The following is a 21657-nucleotide window of genomic DNA, read 5'->3' as shown; positions in this document are numbered from 1 at the left end:
CTCGGCATCCTTAGCATTTTGTTACAGGTCCCGGCAGTGATGTGACCATCACTTCCAGCGAATTAATCTAATGTGCTGGCATTCCAGTAAGTATCCCTAATCCCTAACATTCCCTCTAGTGACTAAACCTAATTTACCCGGCAAAACTTCACTAAAACCGTATTCTCACAATGTTGACATTTCACACAGCAACATTTCAGATGTCGGCACTGAACATGTCAGCATTCTGAGGATGTCGATATGTTGAACCATGTCAACAATCTAGTGTTGACATTATGAATGTCAACATGGTAAAAGTTGACCACGTGATTGAACACTGGCTGGATAGGACCTTGAAGATTAATTTAGACACTTTTACATGTTCATGTCATGCTTCAGACGCAGTAAAAATGTGGCTTAAAGAAGAAAACAAAAAAACAAAAAACCGACAACAACATCTTGAAACTGAAGTAAAATGTTTCAATGAGGGACTGTAGAAAACTGTAAAGGAGTAATGGTGCATCAGTTTAAATCCATAAACTACAGCGGCACTTTAGAAGCTAATAGAAAAAATCGGCTGCGCTCAATTGATCACACTAGGATCTATAGGTTATGAACCACACTATAGTGTGAAGTAAAAAGTATTTCGTATAACAATATTATACATAAGTATAAGAATATTCAAGACCTATGTGGAACATATATATGTTCCTACTAGGAAAATACATACATACACACACAACGTATAATTAATATCAAGAAAAAGAAAAAAACAATTAAATGAATAAAGTCAATATTTCTAGTTATACATACATACGTATACACAACATATTAGTATAAAAAAAAACTAGTTAAATGAATAAAGTCAGTGTTTCTGGTTAAATTGTTGCCAGAAAAATTAAATAAAAAATATAAAAATGTGTCTTTTGAATATATATGCGCTGTATCTGTGGCAAGTTATAAGTTATTGCAGCAATTGGATATAATGTTGCTATTAGTGGCAACACGGAATGAGCTCACCCGATGCTGGTAGAAATGACAGTCTCTGATCTGCATATCAGGAATCTCTGTAGTGCTGTATACATCCCAATGATTGTCTGTCACTGGATACCGGAATATCTCCCTTTCGTCGCGGGAGCTCTCAGTGATAAGTGCTCCGTTCCAAGTGGTGTGTAGCTGCTGCTGGAGCCGCCGGCCGGCTCGGCTGTATAATGCTTGTAATTTCATGGCAAGGACATAACTTTCAATGGAGACTTCATACCAGTTGGGAATTGAACCGGACTCTCCCCGCTGGAAGGAGTGACAGGAGCATCGAGAGCCACATTTCCCCACTGTTGTTGCGGGCACCCGCTCCTGTCACTCCTTCCAGCGGGGAGAGTCCGGTTCAATTCCCAACTGGTATGAAGTCTCCATTGAAAGTTATGTCCTTGCCATGAAATTACAAGCATTATACAGCCGAGCCGGACGGCGGCTCCAGCAGCAGCTACACACCACTTGGAACGGAGCACTTATCACTGAGACCTCCCGCGACGAAAGGGAGATATTCCGGTATCCAGTGACAGACAATCATTGGGATGTATACAGCACTACAGAGACTCCTGATATGCAGATCAGAGACTGTCATTTCTACCAGCATCGGGTGAGCTCATTCCGTGTTGCCACTAATAGCAACATTATATCCAATTGCTGCAATAACTTATAACTTGCCACAGATACAGCGCATATATATTCAAAAGACACATTTTTATATTTTTTATTTCATTTTTCTGGCAACAATTTAACCAGAAACACTGACTTTATTCATTTAACTAGTTTTTTTTTATACTAATTATATGTTGTGTATACGTATGTATGTATGTATAACTAGAAATATTGACTTTATTCATTTAATTGTTTTTTTCTTTTTCTTGATATTAATTATATGTTGTGTGTATGTATGTATTTTCCTAGTAGGAACATATATATGTTCCACATAGGTCTTGAATATTCTTATACTTATGTATAATATTGTCATATTAAATACTTTTTACTTCACACTATAGTGTGGTTCATAACATATAGATCCTAGTGTGATCAATTGAGCGCAGCCAATTTTTTCTATTAGCTTTTGAAGTAATCACACAAATTCTTTTTTTTGGCAGCAGTCTCTTTTCACACTTCACATCATCTAGGAAGCCCTATTTTCTTCAGTTTTTTCTTTGTACAGCGGCACTTTCACAAGAATAAACCGCTTACCTGCATCTTGATAAAGCTGAAATTCTTTTTCATGGTTGCCACTGAAAACTCCAATGACTACAACATCATCACCATCTTTCAAGAACTCCTGGACCTGTTTCACAGTCTGGACTTGCTTAGATGGTGGTCCAGCCTGTTCAATCATGTAGTCAATTATTCCTGAATATAAAAAAAAAAGTAAAATTATAGCAACTTTAGAGTACTAGAAGCCTTAAAATCAATGAAGTAACAAAAATTAAAATGCAGAAAAAAAAAAAAGGAGACTTATGTCTGACCTGTTAAGTCTTTCTTCGACTCCATAGGGGGCAAAGGTACAACTCTGGGTATAGCCTGAAGAAGAGTCTGGGCACCAAATGGTTAATGCAAATTACCCACAAGCCCAGGCTCCTCTCCCCTATACCCCGCTCCCAGGCACTGGACCTCAGTTTATTTTGCAAGCCCACGGGAGAACCACACCACATTGAAGTGCAGCTAGACTGGTCACCAAGGAAACACCCCCCTGGCAGATAGGTGCATCAGGGTGGGTGCCGTGTGTCCCTATGGAGTCAAAGAGAGACTTAACAGGTAAGACATAAGTCTCCTTTTCTTAGACTCCTCTAGGGGGCACAGGGACAACTCTGGGATATCCTAAAGCTGTCCCCTATTGGAGGAGACGCTCCTGAGCTGCAGTGAGCACAGAATGCCTAAAGGCGGCATCCTAGGATGCAAAAGTGTCAAAAACGTAAAATCTGATCAAGGTATGAGCAGACGACCATGTAGCAACCTTACAGAGCTGTTCTGCAGAAGCCCCACAATGTGCTGCCCACAAAGTCCCCACTGACCGGGTGGAATGGGCAGTCACCACGGCAAGGAAAGGTATTTTCGTCAAGGAGTAAGCCTGGCGAATGGTAAATCGTAGCCAGAGAGCCAAGGTCTGCTTAGTAGCTGGTCAGCCCTTCTTGTGAAAATTGTACAAGCCAAATAGAGAGTCTGACTTACGAAACAAACGGAGAGCCCTCACCCTGGTGATTTATGTAGGCCACTGCGGTTGTCAGACTATCTTTACTGGACGTCCCAGAAGGAGGAGCTGTGCCTGACAGAGCCCTGTACACGGCACGAAGCACCAGAATATTGATGGATAGCGGTCTCTCCTGACTGGGCCAAAGTCCCTGAAAGGTTAGTTGACAGGTTACAGCCCCTCCACCCCCGAAGGCTTGCATCGGTGGTGAAAAGGACCCAGTCCTGGATCCAAAAGGGGCATCCCTTGTCCAGAAGAGAACACAGTAGTCACGACAGTAGGGAGAGATTAACTTCTTGAGGGAGAATTAGGAGTCTGAGCCTTGAGGTTTGGACGCGACTTGATCCAATATCTCAGAATGTGACCCTGGAGAGGCCTGGAGTGAAACTGGTCGTACTCCATGTCGAAAGTTGACACCAACGACCCAGAATTTGCACGCATGAGTGAATGACTCGCCACTCACTGAGAAAGGTGCAAATTCTGGTTTGTAATAACACAATCTTGTCCAGAGGGAGGAAGACTCAGCTCTGGAATTCAACAAGCCTCCCAGATGGAGCATCTCCTGGGATGGAGAAAGCGTGGACTACTTCCAATTGATGATCCACCCGTGTGATTGAAGCACCTCCACCATCATATGGATGTGATCCCTGCAGGCCGTAACTTGGGTAGTGCAGGGGGCACTGTTTGGACCAGTCAATTTTCCGGTTTATGATCATTCTCACTTGTAGCTTCCTCTTCATCACCCAGCACCTCCTGGCTCCCCCTCTCTCTGCCCTGGCCCTTCCCCATGAGGCCATGGCCCTTTTTCAGGAGCACCATCTTATGTCCCTACTTATAATATGGAGGGGGGGGGGGGGGGCACCAAAAAAGTCTAGTTATGGCTCTGGATCCCTGAGAACTGCAGGAGACTGTACCAAGAGAAGCAGATCCTCCAGGTACGGTAAGATTCTGATGCCCCTGTGTTGCAGATGTGCTGCCATTACTCTCGTGAACACCCGAGGGGCCGTGGACAGTCCAAAGGGTAATACCAGAAATTGGTAGTGTCTGGTTTGGACAGCAAACCTGAGAAAAAAGTTGATAATTGGTTCGTATAGGGACATGTAAATAGGCATCCTGTATAACCAGGGATGACATATAGCCCCTGGTTCCAAAGCTATAATGGACCGCAGGGACTCAACGCGGAATTTGGGAATCCGAAGAAATTTGTTTAGGTGTTTTAAATTGAGGTAGATTTTATTTCTGGACATACTGTAAGTCTTAAAAAAAAAAAAAAACCCCAAAAAAAAACTACACACTAAACAATTAGTAATGTGTAAGCAAATCAGGGTCTTACAGTGCTAGTATACAGTGAACACACCCGTACTAGAAAATATACCTGCTTTTGCTGTAGCAACTACCAGCTAGGTATACAACTTAAAATAGTACTCACCCTTACAAGGGATATACCCTCAGTGACCAGCCCCAGCGGCACAGATATGAGGAAAGTACACTTACATACACCTGTAATACCCCACTATGTGAGGCATTATGTCAGACACTGTGCCATTATACAGACAGAAGATTTCCAGCAACCTCTGCAACTGCTGAAGAGGTCAGGAGCAGATCACATTCACAGTGTCAAGCCTGGGACAGTTGGATGTAGGTAACAGTTGGGGAAGGGGGGGGGGGGGGGGACGGACTCCTGAGGTAACCGGCTGCGAGGTTGAAGCTGCGCTAAGCACTGTCAGCTGTGGCTAATGAGGCAGCTGCTTCTGGACAGCATCAGTGAGAGACTCAGCGCCGGGGTTTGCCTGCTGCAGGAGACCTATTGTGTTGTAGGAGACCTCTAATGTACTTCAGGAGAGCTGTGTCAGTGAATTCCATTGGAGGATAGCTCTGGTGCCGCCCCTAAAGCCTCCCCTTTCTTGAGCGACAGCTGAGGCTCTGCACAGAGGAGAGAGCGCTGTATCAGCCTCTGGTGGCGCTGAACTGCATACTCCTGCCGACGAGGACCAGGTAACAGCTTCCTTCACTGTGGCCAAGTTAACAAGCCCGGGTTTGCACCATGCAAGCGGCCATTACAGTAACATATTGAGCAGCAGGAACCTTGCCACGGCTCTGTTCATTCACCAGCAAACCATTAACCAGACATATATTCACCAACGCAAGGGTATCTGGCCAGAAAGTGCACATTTCTTAAATAGGAATGGTTTATGTTAATGTATACTGAAATGAAAATTACTTTGTTGTTCGTATAACATGTAAAATTGATGTCAAACAAAACTTTACTCTGAATGCGACAGTTCTTGTATTTTCTTACGAACTGTGAAGTCTAACTCAATTTGCCTTTCAGCCTACTTTGGAGTTCCTGGTAATAAACTGCCATAAGGTGTATTAAATATGTGAACTTCTATTGTTGAATGTATGTATTGTGTGAAGCTGTATCTGTGACTTATTCCCCAAACTATCTGAAAAATCATTTTTGTATCCTTCCTTTCAAATTAACTTTTTATTCAATCACTTATGTCTGGAATAATCCTCCTTACCTCTCCGGTGGAATAAGATGATACCAGGAAGAGAAACAGCATAGAGGAATTTCTTCCCCAAACAGCCAAGTAAGCAAACAACTTAAAACACCTATACACCACCTGGCGGGGCATCACACACCATATACTCAGACCACTCTATGCAAAATATTTGGGCAAAGCTCAACAAACCAGCCAACTTTAGCAGGAAGGAGTAAGGAAAGTAGCGCAGCTGCTGAGGGCAGGTTATCAGGAGCCCTGATGCACCCTCCAACTCTGAGACAGGCTATAGGCAAAATGACCACTCAGCGTTCTAGTAGGAGAGGTGGTAGAAAAAAACGTGCCTGGGGCTTGCTGGCCTCTTAAGTAGCGAGCCCCAGGGGAGGGGCATACAGAGAAGTACCCGCCTCCCCCGGCAGGTCTAACCCAGTCTAACCCCCCGGTATATGGGCGCCGCTGCAATAAAACAGTCCATGCTCCATATCAAAGTCCCTGGTGGTCTAGTGATGAGCGCAGTCAGACTGGGTGCCACTCACAACCATCACCGCCGGAGGTCTCCTGCTCCAGCGGTGACAGCTGCCGACTCACGGCTCCCTGCATGCAGGGAGCAGTCTTACCTGATATCCCCTGATGCGCGCTGTCGGCTCCGTCCAGTTGAATCCGCGGCTGAAGACACTGAACCAGTCGCCAGTGCTGCGGCCACCAGCGCTGGTGGAGCAGCTGTGGGGGCGTCCTACAGGAGGCCTCACACTTTCCACTCTTAAGCTATTAATATAAAAGTTAAGTCAAATAAATACAAAATTGGAGGACTACCTAAAGTAGCCCCCCTTGAAACTGGTGCCCAGCTCCTGCTGGCCCCAAACTCAAATTGAGGTCCAGTGCCTCGAAGCGGGGTATAGAGGAGAGGAGCCTGGGCTTGTGGGTAATTTGCATTAACAGTTTGGTGCCCAGACTCTCCTCTCCAGGCTATATCCAGAGTTGTCCGTGTGCCCCTAGTGGAGAAAGAAGAAATATGAAGAACCCAAAAATTGATAATTTACAAGTAGGTACATATTAAAAAAAAAAAAAAAAAAACAAATTTCTATAAACACAAATACTTCTACCGATTCACATTATGGTTTAACACTTTCATATCAATTAACCTATTTATTAAGGAGGTGTGAAATATTTCATGGGATCTATGCAGCTAATGCGATATTTGGATAATGTTACCATGGCCCTTCCTGAACAGATCGTTTGCAAGAAAAAAAATATATAAATTAATTAATAATAAATAATGAGAAAATCTATCTATATTAGTCAAATAGTAAAAGGGGCACTCACCAGAGTTATTATCAGCAACATTGCACTTTTCTCCCAATAGTACTCAGTGATCGCGGTGAGTGACAAAATAGGTGGGTCCCAGGGACCCTCCACTTTAAAAAAAAAAAAAAATGGGGTCCTTCCTGACCGTTTCTGGGTCCCATCATAATTTATGCTTTAGAGCTCCCTATATAACTCTCAGATCTCCCCTAACCTCTTACAAATGATGCCACACAGCCATGCCCAACCGTTACACATTATGCCGCACATTAATGCCTTTTACACATTATGCCACGCAGTAATGCAGTCTTTACAATTTTGCCACACAGCCATGCTCAATCTTTAAACATTAGGCCGCACATTAATGCCCCTTACAAATTATGCCACACAGCCATCCCCGGCCTTTACATATTATGCTACACATTAATGCCCTTTAGTCCCCCTATGAATTGCCCCCAGTAGTCATCCCCCCCTATAAATTGCCCCCAGTAGTCATCCGCCCCCTATAAATTGCCCCCAGTAGTCATCCGCCCCCTATAAATTGCCCCCAGTAGTCATCCCCCCCTATAAATTGCCCCCAATAGTCATCCCCCCCTATAAATTGCCCCCAGTAGTCATCTCCCCCTCTGCAGTGCCCCCAATAGTTGACCCCCTATGCAGTGCCTAACCTTTTTGACCTTTAGTGACCTGGGCCTAATGCCCAGGTCACTCACCTATTTGTGGAGCAAATACCTTCATTTGGGCCTAATGCCCCCTATGTAGCCTGGGCCTTGTGCCCACCTATATACCAACAGGCCTATTGCCTGAATTTATGACACGGGCCTAGTGCCCGGCAACCCTGGTGGTCTAGGGACGGGTAAATAATGGTGGCCCAAGGCCGCCTACCCGCATGGTGGAAGAGGCTGCGGAGGGGGGGGGGGATCTTCGATAGCTCTTTTTCTTCCCACCCCCACAGTCCTCTTCGGCCCTCAGCGTCATACTTCTGCCGCTGGCCCGTCCTGGCCAGCTGCGCCGCCTCTTCCTTTCTTCCTTCTTGATCACGCCGTCTTCTGGCCTCTTGCGCGGCTGCCGGAACTGTTGCCACGCCACTCTGCTCTTCAGGTGGTCTTCTCCCCTCCTCTCCACCGTCGGTACTGAAGTTTCCCGCATAGCCAAGTCTAATTCAAGATGCCGCGAGTGGGCGGGGCTATGACGCGGCGAGCCGCGATTGGCTCGTCGCGTCTGCCTCCTATTGGCTGCTGGACTGCGAGCCGTGTTTGGCTCACGGCCAGTGCCAAACAACCGCCGCCAACACTTGGCTTCCGGGCAGCGAGCTCCGCTTAGCTCGCACCTGGAGACAAGCTACTCCCGCCGCCACTGGTGGAAGGGACCAGACGGTCCCTTCACCAGGTACCCACCCGCAGTGGCTTAGCCGGCGCTGGGAACAAACACACTGTCCCAGTGTCGGGCACGGATGCTGTGCCGATGCTGGGATCAGACACTTGATCCCAGCACGGCTTTCCAAAGCAGCAGCCAATGAGAGTCTGATAGAGCAGCTAATGAGAGTCAATCAGACAGCGTTGTGTCTGTTACTGCAGGGGGACGCGCTGTGCTGCAGCCAGCTGTCAGGGATTGGCTACAGCACAGCGCGTCCCCGGGGACCCGGTAACTTTAAAAAAGTGGGTCCCCAGTGCCCGACATCGGGTAAAATACGCTCTATAGCGCGTATTTGAGAACACTGGTACTCAAAGTGCTTTACATTTGCATTTAAAAAAAACACAATATACAAAATACAAATTTTACAGAATACACAACAAAGTATTTAGGTTAAATTTTGGAGGAACTAAAAGCGACATCAGTGGAACGCGTGAGTAAACAAATTAGTCTTAAGTCTGTTTTTGAAGGCTTCTAGAGTGGAGGTCTCCAGAACTGTTTTGAGCCGCAAAGTTAAAAGTTCAACCGCCAAATTAAGGGAGATTTTAGCTACTGCTTATAATCCATTTACAGATTGCATGGTACAGTAAGGAATCTGAAGCTGCTTCAGGTACTGTGGATTATGGTCATGTAGTGTTTTGAAAGTCAGTAAGCGAAACTTTAAATAGATTCACCATTTCACAGACAGCCATTAAAGAGAGTAGAGCATGGGTGTTATGTGGCAAGAACGGGACGACTAGTTAGTTAACAGCCTGGCTGCTGCATTTTGTACCACATGCAAACGGTAATCTTTGGAATGTTGGAGATGACAAAACACCAGAACACCAACTGCCACCTGCTTGACTGAGATCCCACACATGATGGTAACCACTGGCAAACCACATTCACGATTGTCAATTGGGATTATGAAGAACGGTTTTGGTGGGGGCACACATGCATAAATGTGATATGCATAAACGTGTGGCCATTTCTGGCATAATTAAAATACATTTTTGAAGAAAAGACCTTCCATCAGCAAATACAATATATTACAGTATTTGAGTTTGAGAGGCCTCCACTCTAGAATCCTTCAAAAAGCAGGCCAAATTAAAAGTCACACCTATGTTTCACCCGTCGACGAACCAAATTTTTTTTTCCAGAGAAGGAGACAGCCTTGTCTCAGTCTCTGCACCAGCCAGCCGCAGGCCACCCCCTACGATCGGAGCTGCCGGAGAACCGCCTTACTGTCCTCCCAGAGGGAGCATGGGAGAATGAGGATCACCAAGCAGCCCGGCACCTAGAATGAGGTCCGCAGCTAGCAGCAGAGCAGAGGTGTACACCCTGATTGAGTACGGTGCCACCTCCCTATGGGGATGCGGTGGAGTAGCCTCGAGGAAGGTGCACTTCACCTCGTATATCATAGGCACAGTTTAATGATTGGCTGCGCCAGGGCATCATCATACAAAGGGGGTGGATACGAGAGGAGGTGTCAAGCACTCACAGTAGGATTACTCTCTATTACTCTCCATCCCCCTTCATCATCCTCTCCATACCTGGTTGCTCCACCCTCTCCCCCCATTCCTTTTTTAAATTTCAACATTATGGGGTCTATGTACTAAGCAATGATAAGAGACAGAGTGAAAGGGTGATAAGGTGCCAGCCAATCAGCTCCCAACTGCCATCTCACAGGCTGTGTTTTAAAAATGACAGTTGGGAGCTGTCTGGCTGGCACCTTATCACTTATAGGGGTATTCAATATGGGAGTGAAAACATAGTTTTTGCGTTAATATCGCACCTATGACGTCATTATCGCAGGTTTTAGTTTTACACCGTATTCAATTTCAAAGACTTTTCGCAGGTTCGAAAAGTCTTTGATAAAAAACGGGGATAACTTTTCACCATTGAATAGGTGTCAAAAAAAGTGCATAATTGGAGTTTAGGGGAGCAGGCAAAAAAAAAAAAAAAATAGCCTGCACCCCTGGGAATGACATTTAAAAAAGAACTGTCAAAAAAAGTTAAAAAAAAAAATAGGGACACCACAAAAAATTAATAAAAAAAAAAAAAAAAAAGGGGAAAAAAATTGTTTAACAATAGGGAAATAGGTTCAGGGCTATTCTGCAAGTATGCGCCAGGTGTTTTTTAGAATAGATTTATAGCGGCAGGTGCACAATTGCAGAATTTTTTAAAACTTACTTTAGGGACATCAAAATATGCTAGTACCCATTTTCATGTACCCTAAATTTGATGGGACCACTTAAAAAAAATGAAAAAAATAACCTAAGTGCTCTTCTGCATCACTTCTTCAATGTCGGAAAAAAACACCTGCTGCGGCTATTTAAATCCCGACTTTCAATTACAGGCCAAAACGGGGGTACCCATAGTGATCCCCCATGTTTTTACAACTTTAGGGGGGGGGGGGGGGTCCTACAATTTTTTTAAGGAAAATTTCGTAACTTTACGCAAATCCCACTTCGCAGGCTCCCGTTGTCGTTAATTTCATATTGAATACGGGGATAAGCGGGCGCGCGCCCGATACTTTAACGCAGGTAAAAGCTCCGATATGAAATGTAAACTTCGACAGCGAAGTTTACGTTTCATAGTCAATTCCCCTCTGTGGGCCGGAATTCAATTGATTATTCCCCCTTCGCACCCGACAGAGCTATTCTATTGTTGCTCCTGTCGGGTGCGATCAGCTGCTAGCGCTCAATTTCAGCTCGCAGCCCCAGAGGGCTGCGGGCTGAAATCGGCGAAAAGTGTCCTGTTTGGGCACCCAAACGGCACTTTTCGTGATCGCGCCCAGCACTTTGGTCGGGGTTAGCCGTTTTACGCGGCTAAACCCGACCACTTTGGGTGTGATCAGCGTAAAATGCTGGCACAATTGAATAGCGGCCCGCGATCTCCTGTCACTTTAGACGGGAGATGCGGGCCGCGAAATCAATTGAATTCCACCCTTAGATGGGTATTCAATATGGGTGTTTTTTGCGTTAATATCGCACTTTTCATCGTTTGTGTTAATATCACTTGTTTTAGTTTTACACTGTATTCAATATCAAAGACTTATCGCAGTTTTGAAAAGTCTGATAAAAAACGGTGATAACTTTTCACCATTGAATAGGTGTCGAAAAAAAGTGCAGAATTGGGGTTTAGGGGTGCAGGCTTAAAAAAAAATAGCCTGCACCCCTGAGATTGACATTTAAAAAAAAGAACTGGGTCAAAAAAAGTAAAAAAAAAAAAAAAAAATAGGGACACACCAAAAAATTAATTCAAAAATTGGGGTGCAAAAAAAAAAAAAAGGGGAAAAAAAATTGTTAAACAGTAGGCAAATAGGTTCAGGGCTATTCTGCATGTATGCAGCAGGTGTTTTCTAGAATAGAATTATAGCGGCAGGTGCACAAATGCAGAATTTTTAAAAAACTTACTTTAGGGACACCAAAATATGCTAGTACCCATTTTCATGTACCCCAAATTTGATGGGACCACTTAAAAAAACGAAAAAAATAACCTAAGTGCTCTTCTGCATCACTTCTTCAATGTCGGGAAAAAAGTACCTGCTGCGGCTATTTAAATCCCCGACTTTCAATTAAAGGCTAAAACGGGGGTACCCATAGTGATCCCCCATGTTTTTACAACTTTAGGGGGGTCTTACAATTATTTTAAGGAAAAATTCGTAACTTTACGCATATCAAACTTCGGAGTTTCCCGTTTTCGTTAATTTTATATTGAATACGGGGATATGCGATAACGCTGAAAAAAAACTCCGATATGAAACGTTAACTTCGGCAGTGAAGTTGACGTTTCATATTGAATACCCCTCTTAGAGTGAAAAGTGATAAGGTGCCAGCCAGTCAGGCTGTGTTTTAAAAAATGACAGTTGGGAGCTGTGAGATGGCAGTTGGGAGCTGATTGGCTGGCACCTTATCACTTACCACTCTGTCTCTTATCTTATATATTGCTTAGTACATAGACCCCTATTTCTTTTTACCTATTAGAACCATTTGTGCTGCAATATTAGTGACCACTTTACTCCTAAGAGCACTGTGACTATTAAAGGAGTTAAATAGATCTCTTGTGTCAGCTTGATATTTACATATGTATATACAGAAGCTTAGTTACACATTTACACACAGGCGCAGTCTTCATTTGTTGATTTAAGTCTTGGCTTATCTCACCCTTACCCATATACAAAGGGGGTGGTCTAAAATGGCACCCCAACAGAGTGACAGGCAGTGCCAGAAAGGAGTAAAGGGATGACAGCAGCTAAGTGACAACAGAAAAGTAGAGGGGTGTTCTGGGGCTTGAGGTGGCATGCTGGCAGATTAAAAGCCCAGACACCGCTCTTTATAAAAAGGGTTACCTGGTCCATGCGTGCGGTGCCAGAGGCAGATGTCAGGAATTAAAGCAGGGGCAGCTAAACGCAGCAAATTCAAAAGTGCAGTATGTTTTACTGTGACTGAAGCAGAAACACAGGCAGCCTGCATCCCTCACCCTTCACTTCTCCAGAGTGCCGTTCAGCCTGGCAAGCTGCCTGGTGAATGATTACTTCCTGCGTTCAAGGAAGTCGAATGCTGCTGAGTCATTTGTACTTCACACTATAGAAAGGTGTGTGACAGGGTGTGCACGCTGCTGCTGTGTGTGTGTGAGAGACAGGGTGTGCACGCTGCTGCTGTGTGTGTTTGAGAGACAGGGTGTGCACGCTGCTGCTCCTGCATGTGTGTGAGAGAGACAGGGTGTGCGCGCTGCTGCTGCTGCATGTGTGTGAGAGAGACAGGGTGTGCGCGCTGCTGCTGCTGCATGTGTGTGAGAGAGACAGGGTGTGCGCGCTGCTGCTGCTGCATGTGAGAGAGAGACAGGGTGTGCGCGCTGCTGCTGCATGTGTGTGAGAGACAGGGTGTGCGCGCTGCTGCATGCGTGTGAGAGACAGGGTGTGCGCGCTGCTGCATGTGTGTGAGAGACAGGGTGTGCACGCTGCTGTGTGTGTGTGTGTGTGTGTGTGTGTGTGTCAGGGGAAGGAATGAATGGGGAATATAATTGCTTCGTTGTTTATTTATGTGCTGTAAAACCCTCCTGGTCAGAGTCAGATAGCCACTATCTCTGTTTATGTGCTGCTGAGGTTACATTATGACCTGGGTACCAGCATGCAGCCTGGAGTCTCCACTGTGTGAAGTGACAATATGACAATAGTGGAAGAATATATATGTTTTTTTTTTGTGTTTTTTTTTTTTTTTTTTTTTTTAAATCAACCCTTTGGAAACCCCCCTTTAAAATTTCTGCGTCTGCCCCTGCCTGTCCTTGAAGTCTTTCAGTGTGTTAAAAGTTATAACAAGATATGAGTACTTTTTAAAGGAACTGGTGGCATCTGTAAAGGAATAATGGAATAGCAGTGGTTAAAGCTCTCTTTTGAAATATTGTGGAGGTGACCGGCTGCGGCTGATGGGTTGCGGTCAGAATGCCGACAACTGGGACTCCAGCGGTCAGAACATCAGCATCCCGACGGTAAGTACTGGGGTTAGGGGGAGAGTTAGACTAAGGTACTGGGGGTGGGGTTAGGTTGCAGTGGGGAGGTTAGGTTTAGGCACTGGGTTTTAGGTTTAGGCTGTGGAATGGGAGGGTTTAGGTTACCCTCCTCACCTGCGAGCGTTGGCATTCTTAGCCTGGTCAAGATGCCGCCATCTTGAGCCACAGCATCCCGTACGCAATCCCCGCAGCTGATGGACTTGCCGTAGTGCCTGGTTTCCAGTTTAAAGTCCAGCAGCGGGGTCTGCAAAATCTAGCTATCCCTATTAGACCCTACCTGCCAGTCCGTGGGGGGGGGGGGGGTTAACTCAGGAAGTCTCCAAAGTTGTTAGTGGTGATGGTGCAGGCTTCTTTTCCGAGAGCCAGAGCGTTTTGAGTGATCCAGCCTGCTGCAGCTGAAAGCATGTGATTAGGGAATCACAGTTAGACAGTCTCCCCTCGGATTCTGACTGGTAGGGTCTTAATAGGGAGAGTTAGATTTTTCAGCCCCCGCCGCTAGAACTATAAACTGGAAATCGGGCACTACGGCAGGTCACTTCCACAATATTTCAAAAGACAGCTTTAAACAATGCTAACACATTTTTACTTAAAAAAGCACTCATATCTTGTCGTTATAACGATCTATATAATATAGAGCTGATACACACATACTTTTAGCATAGTAAGCACTTTATTATAGTATGTTAAGAGTGACTAAAGTTTAACTTTTTGGCTGGAATGCTAAAAAGGAAGGATTTGTACTACGCAAAAACTACATTCCAGGTAACTATTTCCCCTTGGATACTTTTCAGGTGGAGGCTTCCAATTTATGGATTGATGAGAAGATGTTGTAATTTACAGGCAAATACTGCAAAAAAAAATTGCTACACTGCTGCCAAAAAGTACAATTTGGGTTGAAAGTTCATCTTTCAACAGTGATCCAAGTCAAACTGCAAGGCCAACACTACACTGGGGTGACTTAAAATAAAGAGAACAGAGGTCCAACAGGCAAGTAAGAACCAGGACTTAATTCCATCGAAATTCGGTGGGTAAGACCACAAAATTTTGTCCAGAATCACTGTCTATAACAAGAGTAACACAGCTTCAGCAATTTTGGACTAAAGAAAGTTCTCATTTTGCTGTATTTCAGTGTTCAAAATGAAAATAAGAATTCTAGGAAAACACACACACGGTTTTAATAGCTGCAAGAGATGGTTTAACTAAAAACTGACTAGAGGAAGATGAATACTTATTGAAAAGCTGAAATATTAAATTTTTTTTGTCTTGATCTATTTTTGAAGGTCCCTAGAGATTGGGAATTTTGCAAGGATATTCTCAGGCTACAGTAATAAGAAGGTGTGGAGGCCTTCATGGTCAAACAAATATGGTTCAAATATTACATTTGCCTTAAACTGCATTTAGTTGTCTCGTAACAAAAAATAGTTCTATATCCATAGAAGCAATTCAGTGTTCGCAAATACGCGCTATAGCGCGGATTTTACCCGGTTTCAAGGACTGGGGACTCACTTTTATAAAAGAGCCGGGTCCCTGGGGACGCGCTGTGCCACTGTCAATCCCCGTCAGGCTGTCAGGGATCGGCTGTTTAGCATTCATTATTTTTTTCTGTTTAAGTTGTTAGATTTTCATAAGACTCATTCCGATGGGACCCAGAAAAGGTGAGGTAGGACACCAATTTCATAAAGTGAGGGGTCCCAGGGACCCACAATTTTTTTCTCTCACTGCGATCACTGAGCATAATGATATTACACACAAAGTAATTCTGAATACAAAAAGAAAAACTAATATGCACTACTTGCACTCCAAATATTAGGAATAATGGTATGTGAAAATAAAGCAACATCACGTTATCAACAAGTAACCTTTTGATAATATGTATGGTAGCCCAACGCTAAACCTTTACACAACAAACCTAAAATGGTTATCAGCATAATCCTTCAGTCATGTTTATTTCCTAAAATATGTGTGCATACTTCCGCTGGATGATGAGTTATGTTCGGGGCCACGTATACATACTAGTATAGCAGTTTGTACTTTCTTATTTTTAAGCAGTTTAAGAATAAAATAGGTTTCAAACAGATAAGGCTTGTTGGAGATGAAGTAATGGATCAGTGTGGAAGTAAACTTTTTAAATCCTGACCTGCTTAGATTACCAATCTATTGTTATCATTGCAGGACTGGAACATGCAAACATCTTTACCATATTTCTCTCTCGGTCCATTGTAATCATATGCTTTGCCCTTCCGAAAAATCTTCAGTGTTGGATAGCCAGTAATATCATATCTTTTTGCAAGTTCGGCTTCAGCAGTGGAATCCACTTTTGCCAATGGTATTGCTGGTGTGCGTTTACTTAGCTCCTGCGCAGCCTTTTCATATTCTGGGGCAAGTCGTTTACAGTGTCCACACCTAATTTTAAATGTTAAAAATAAACAAGTGTCATGGATGTGGCAAGAAAGGTCTTAATGCCGGATTATTATTTTGAATTGAGTGGAGAACGTTAATGGCCAAAATATCAAAAAGGAACTATAAAAGCACTTTGCATTTGTGTGTAATTGCATCTTTGTTTGTGAACTCTTTAGCTAAATAAAAAGACCATGAGTGAAATACACAATAGTTTAAACAAGAGAAATATACTACAATAAAGTATAGCCTAATCACATCTTAAGGATTACCAATATAGTAATTAGGTCCTGGAAGCGGGAGATGGTATTTTTCCTTCCGTTTGCTAGTTTTCCATGGTATAAAGGCCTTTCTTTAGGATAATGGGTAAATTCATCTAGAAGGTGAAATTTTACTGCTTGGCAAAAACATGCTGTGCTGCAGGGAGTGGGGGCAAACTTAAAAAGTGCAGATTTAAAGCATCTTTGTTTAACTCTGATTTTTTTTCATGTATAACAAATATTGTGCAGCTTTACTTAAACAGACACCATATTCCCTACATGCATCTCAACATGGTTTGTCCACATGCAAATATGCACTATTGAGCTGGATTTACTCCCAATTCTAAATGAGACCCATAGGGACTGATGGAGAGATGGTAGCAAAAAAGATAAAACATGTTTTCCAGTCTGTATAGGCGCATCTGTACGTGATAGCATTCTGGGCATGTGCAGTGTAGATGTACGCAAGAAACACTACACAACCTGACATAGTACTCGCTCTGCACTGACCCCATAAAGGTCTAGTATGTTGTAGCTTAGAACACTGGTGAGATGTCTAGATCATCTTTCATTATGGGGACCAAAGTGGGATCTGGATGCAGTCTTAGCGTGAATTATATTTTTTTCCCAGCATCCAAAACCCACGGAGGAGAAAAAAAAAAGGGGCTGGGGGGACCACTAATCGCTTAGTCCTTAAAATTCCAGTTGTTGATTAAAATGATCTCCAGCATGTAGGTTTTTGTAACGTGAGACTATTTTCTTTAAATGTTCATGAATGGACAAAATGAAGGAGATCTGGTGTGTAATGAAGTGAAAAACTCACACCTATCAGTGGATTACAAATCACTTTAAAGAGATTTTCAGCACTTACCAGGGTGCATAAAATTCAACTAGTATGATATCTGCATTTTCCACCACCTCTTTAAAGTTGCCATCAGTTAATATAATTGTTGCTTCAGGTGGCATTGTCCAGTCTGGGTGAGATATTTCTTTCACTTTTGCCACAATTTCTATAAAAGAAAATTTACAAGCAATTGATTAAAAAAACATTTAAAAAAAATATATATATGCAAACAAAAAGGTAATTTCTAATAAGGTAAATATAATAATTATAATAAATTAAGAAATAATAAAAAAAAAAATCATAATAGTTTAGAAATAAATGTGTAGCAGAAAAGCTGTAAACTAGAGCTTTTGTTTCTCCACAGACCTAAATATAGTCAGTAATATAAAATGTATACCAGGGAGAGGTGGAACAAAGTATCACTCATTCCCGGCGGCTGGTGGTGGTTTAACCTCTCTTCCGATATACACATTAACTAGTTTGCAAAGTGTTTAGATTTAGGGCAAAATTTACTAAGCGGCAGGTTCTAAACCCTGGTGGTTTGGTGGCAGTTTAGCAGAGGTTTTGCCATCCACAGAATCACTAAGGCCAAAACCGCCGACAAACATTTTAGAACAGAGTAAGGTTATGGCTAAAATTACTAAGCGGCGGTTTTGGCATCATTTAGAAACCGCCACTAAACTGCCAGGGTTTATAACCCACCATCAAACCACCGGTGTTTAGAACAGCCGCTTAGCAAATTTTGCACTTCGATACAATTAGAAATGGCTTCTCCAGTCTCGCTCCAGCCTTCCAATTTCTCACATTTACTTTGATTATTCCCAACGCCATGCATTTCAATTCATATGCAAACAGACCACATCAGGGATTCCAAAAATTGTATTGGGACATGTATATGTCACTAGAACTGGCTTGATGCATCATAAGAATGATATGGAAGAAATAGCTTTAAGAGAAGTTAAAGATAACGGAGGACATTTTATATGGACACAGTGACAAAACTCTATGCCCTGGGGACTGCTAATTCAGTGAACACATGGAAAGGGGAGGAGTTTGTGGTTGTTAGGTTATGCAGGTGACCAATAAAACTAGGTCATGGTAAGAGGAGATGGGCCGTTCTCTTCTCTTTTTCAGTTACTGCCCGAGTGTGGGCCGTCTCTTTTGCTGGAAGACATTGTCAGAAGTACTCTGCATGTTGACTGGCATTAATGAATTGTGTGGTGATTCTCTCTATTCTTCAACTCTTTCATATATGTCCTTGCTTTCTTTATTTCTATTCTTAATTTTTCACTGTACTTTCCCGGTCACCCTTCTTTTCTTTTGTAATTTTTTGTCCCGTGTGGTAGGTTTATCTCTTCATTATTTGGAGAATGTCAGAGGGAGTGCTGCTGCGGCTGGCACAGAGGGGGCTTTGTTTCGAGGCTAGGGCTCTGGGCCACCCACGGGATCGGGCCTCGATCCGCTGTGTGTCTGCGCCACCACTTCACAGGGGCAGGGTTTCCGGCACTGCACTGGCGTCAGACGCAACCAGAGGTCGTGCACTGCTGGACCCGGCTGTTCTATCACAGATTAGCGGTTGTAGTGTGGGCATGGCGGCTTCGTGGAGCAGGGGTCGTGTATGATGGGAGTAGACATTGCAGGGGTGAAGAGGCGCGCTATGGTCACTTGTCCCAGTGTGCATCTCGTCCAGGACTTGCGCGGGTCATGGAGATTCCTCGCATTCTGCTTCTCAGGATACGTTGCCAATGTGGGGGGCAATTGTAGGGAATGTCAGGCATATGTCAGATAGGGGTTGTGGTGCTTCATCATATAGTCAGTGCGGTTCAGTCTGTATGCGCAGTCCCGCTGCAATCTTAGAAGGGGGTGAGGAGTCTGGTTTCTGATGGCAGCCATGTGAGGACTCAAAGCAGCAGTGCGGCTTCAGGTTCTGGCAGAGTGGCTCACGGTAGGTCCAAAACATGGGGTAGGCACCTGAGAGGCAGCCAGGGGTGTGCAGCCTGGCAGATCATGTGCTGATACAGAGTGCCTTGGTTGTCACACCTCACCAGTTGGGTCCGGTTCTCGCACTGTGCCAGATAGTCTGGTACCAAGCGTATCACAAGGCTTCGATGTGCCATTTGTCCTCACTGTCTGCCTCTATTGTCTTGAAATTGGTGCCGGTTGTCACATCGAGGCCTGTTTCTATGGGATCTGGATCAGCTGGTGCTGCAGGGAATCAGCTGGCTGCTCAGCTACTGCAATCCATTAGATCAGCTATATCCTCAGTTTTTCAGGCACAGGTCAATCCTTTTGCAAATAATGCATGCAAGAATTAGGGTTACTGAATCTGTGTTCCCCTTGGTTACCCCTGCAGGATCTGTGGATGATGGTCGGTTACAGGAGGGGGTAGCTGGTTCAGCAAGGTCTGCTGAGGTTCCACTGGCGGCTGTCTCTGGTACTTCATGAGAGTCAGATTGGGATGTTTCCATGGCTTCCAGTTCTTCGACTAGTTAGTCCCTTCAGGCATATAGTGCAGTTTTTAGGTGCGAGGTGCAAAAATCAAAAAGGGGGAGCAAAAGAAAGCCATATGGTAAGGGGAGTGTTTCTCAGTTCTTCCATGTCTTCTCTGATTTGGTGGATAGTGAGAAGGAGAAGAGGCGCAAGCACCGTTCTAGTTGTAGCAGCATGTCTTTTGAGGCTGGTCCTTTGGATTCAGTCCAAATACTGTTGTGTTGCCGGGGCTGCATCCCACGGTTCAGGAGCACATTCGCGAAGGAAGATACGTTAACATGTTCGCCCTCACCAATATGACCAACAATGGCGCTTCCAGCAGCTAAAAAGGAGAATGGCATAGGGAAGGAAGCTTAACTGTCCTATTTTAATTAGGAGAGAGACATGCATGTGTTTGCTACGTGTTATGTGGAGACACGCCCAGAGAAGCGCATGAATCTTATTAAGTATTTTTACCTTATTCATAAGTTGGTGCATTCAGATAGGGGGTCCACGTGGTGTATTTACAATGAAGAACATAGGAAGCAGCATGGATTTTGGCACACAGGATGTTGAGGTTTTTGTGGATGTGACGCAACCTCAGCGAGGGTACCAGGAAAGCACTCAGCAAAGGCGCACTGCGGCATTACACAAACCTTCACTGTCAAAGCCGCCTGGTATTTGAAAATGCTTTGCCTTTAACAATGGCCAGTGCACTCTCGGCTTGCGGTGTCATTTTTGACACCTTTGTATCCAGTGTGGGAGCCTACCTGTTTAAAGAGGATGCCAGTTTCTTAAGGCATATAGTTTTCTTTATGGTTTTCTACTGCCAATTGTGTGCGAGCTTCGCACGAGAAGGGTGCAAAACCTGCGCTCTGCGGATGAGTTTCCTGACGTCTTGCCGAGTAAAGTGGATCAAGAAGTGGCATTAAGTCGAATTATTGGCTCTTTTAGCAGCCCTCCAATTGAGGGATTGATATTATCCTGTTTGTGTAGTCCCCAAAAAAGACATCTGGGAAGTTTAGGCTGATTCAGCATCCGTCTTATCCACTGAGCCTTCAGTTAATGACGAAGTTCCACAATTTTGTTCCCAAGTGGTTTGTCATTTAAAGAGGCATTGGACTTAGTTGTTCAGTCTAATGTGCATACTTAGATAAGTTTAGTGTCTTCCTACACTGGTTTCTCAGTGGGATCAGGTGAGCGAGGCTTTGCTCATTATCTGGACAGTTTTCTCCTGATTGGTCTGGTCGGGTCTCCTCAGTGACAGAACAGTGGTGTCGGTTTCTGTGCTGGTTTACTTAGTGATTGAAATTGACACAGTGGTTTTTGCGGCTTGCATGATGATAGTTTTGGCTTTGTTGCATGGTAAAGTACCGCTTTGGCAGGCGCAGTCTCTGCTTGGACTTTTCAGTGGTCTGTGAATTGTGCTCATCTCATTGTATTTACACACTGTAAATTGAGGGATCTCTACTAATAGTCTATTGCAGATCTTTAAAAAAAAAAAAAAAAGGTTTTAACCAGGTAACACCATAAATCCTTTCTTCTGAATCCATAGGGGACACAGGCATTGGACCATAGAGTATAGGCTGTAGCAGGAGTGATCCGGGCACCAATTAGTTAAGCTTTTTCTTCCGACAGCCCCAGGTCCTCCTTCCCTGTACACCGCCCCCAGGTAGGCCAGTTTAGTCAGCAAGCCCAAGGCAGGAGCAAGAAAGAGGAGAGGGAAGACCGACACACACACACAAGTCCGAACACCCAGAAACT

At 44.1% G+C, this 21657-nt stretch overlaps 1 protein-coding gene across 1 annotated transcript in view; it reads right to left on the bottom strand.

Moving 5' to 3' along the window:
• The window catches only part of PDIA4 (protein disulfide isomerase family A member 4), a 124699-nt gene that overhangs the window by 80980 nt on the left and 22062 nt on the right, over positions 1 to 21657 (bottom strand). Inside the window, exons 4-6 of the mRNA XM_088445726.1 lie at positions 17452 to 17590; positions 16121 to 16326; positions 2215 to 2373 (exon numbers count right to left, since the gene is read on the bottom strand). Coding sequence (XP_088301852.1) covers positions 2215 to 2373; positions 16121 to 16326; positions 17452 to 17590 — 504 coding nt within the window. The remainder of the gene's footprint in view (positions 1 to 2214; positions 2374 to 16120; positions 16327 to 17451; positions 17591 to 21657) is intronic.

This window comes from Taudactylus pleione, unplaced genomic scaffold, assembly GCF_031769625.1.
Source record: "Taudactylus pleione unplaced genomic scaffold, aTauple2 ptg000386l, whole genome shotgun sequence".
In the NCBI taxonomy this organism is placed as follows: Eukaryota; Metazoa; Chordata; class Amphibia; order Anura; family Myobatrachidae; genus Taudactylus; species Taudactylus pleione.
Note: the sequence above shows the minus strand (reverse complement) of the source record. Positions and strands in the feature narration are given on the sequence as shown.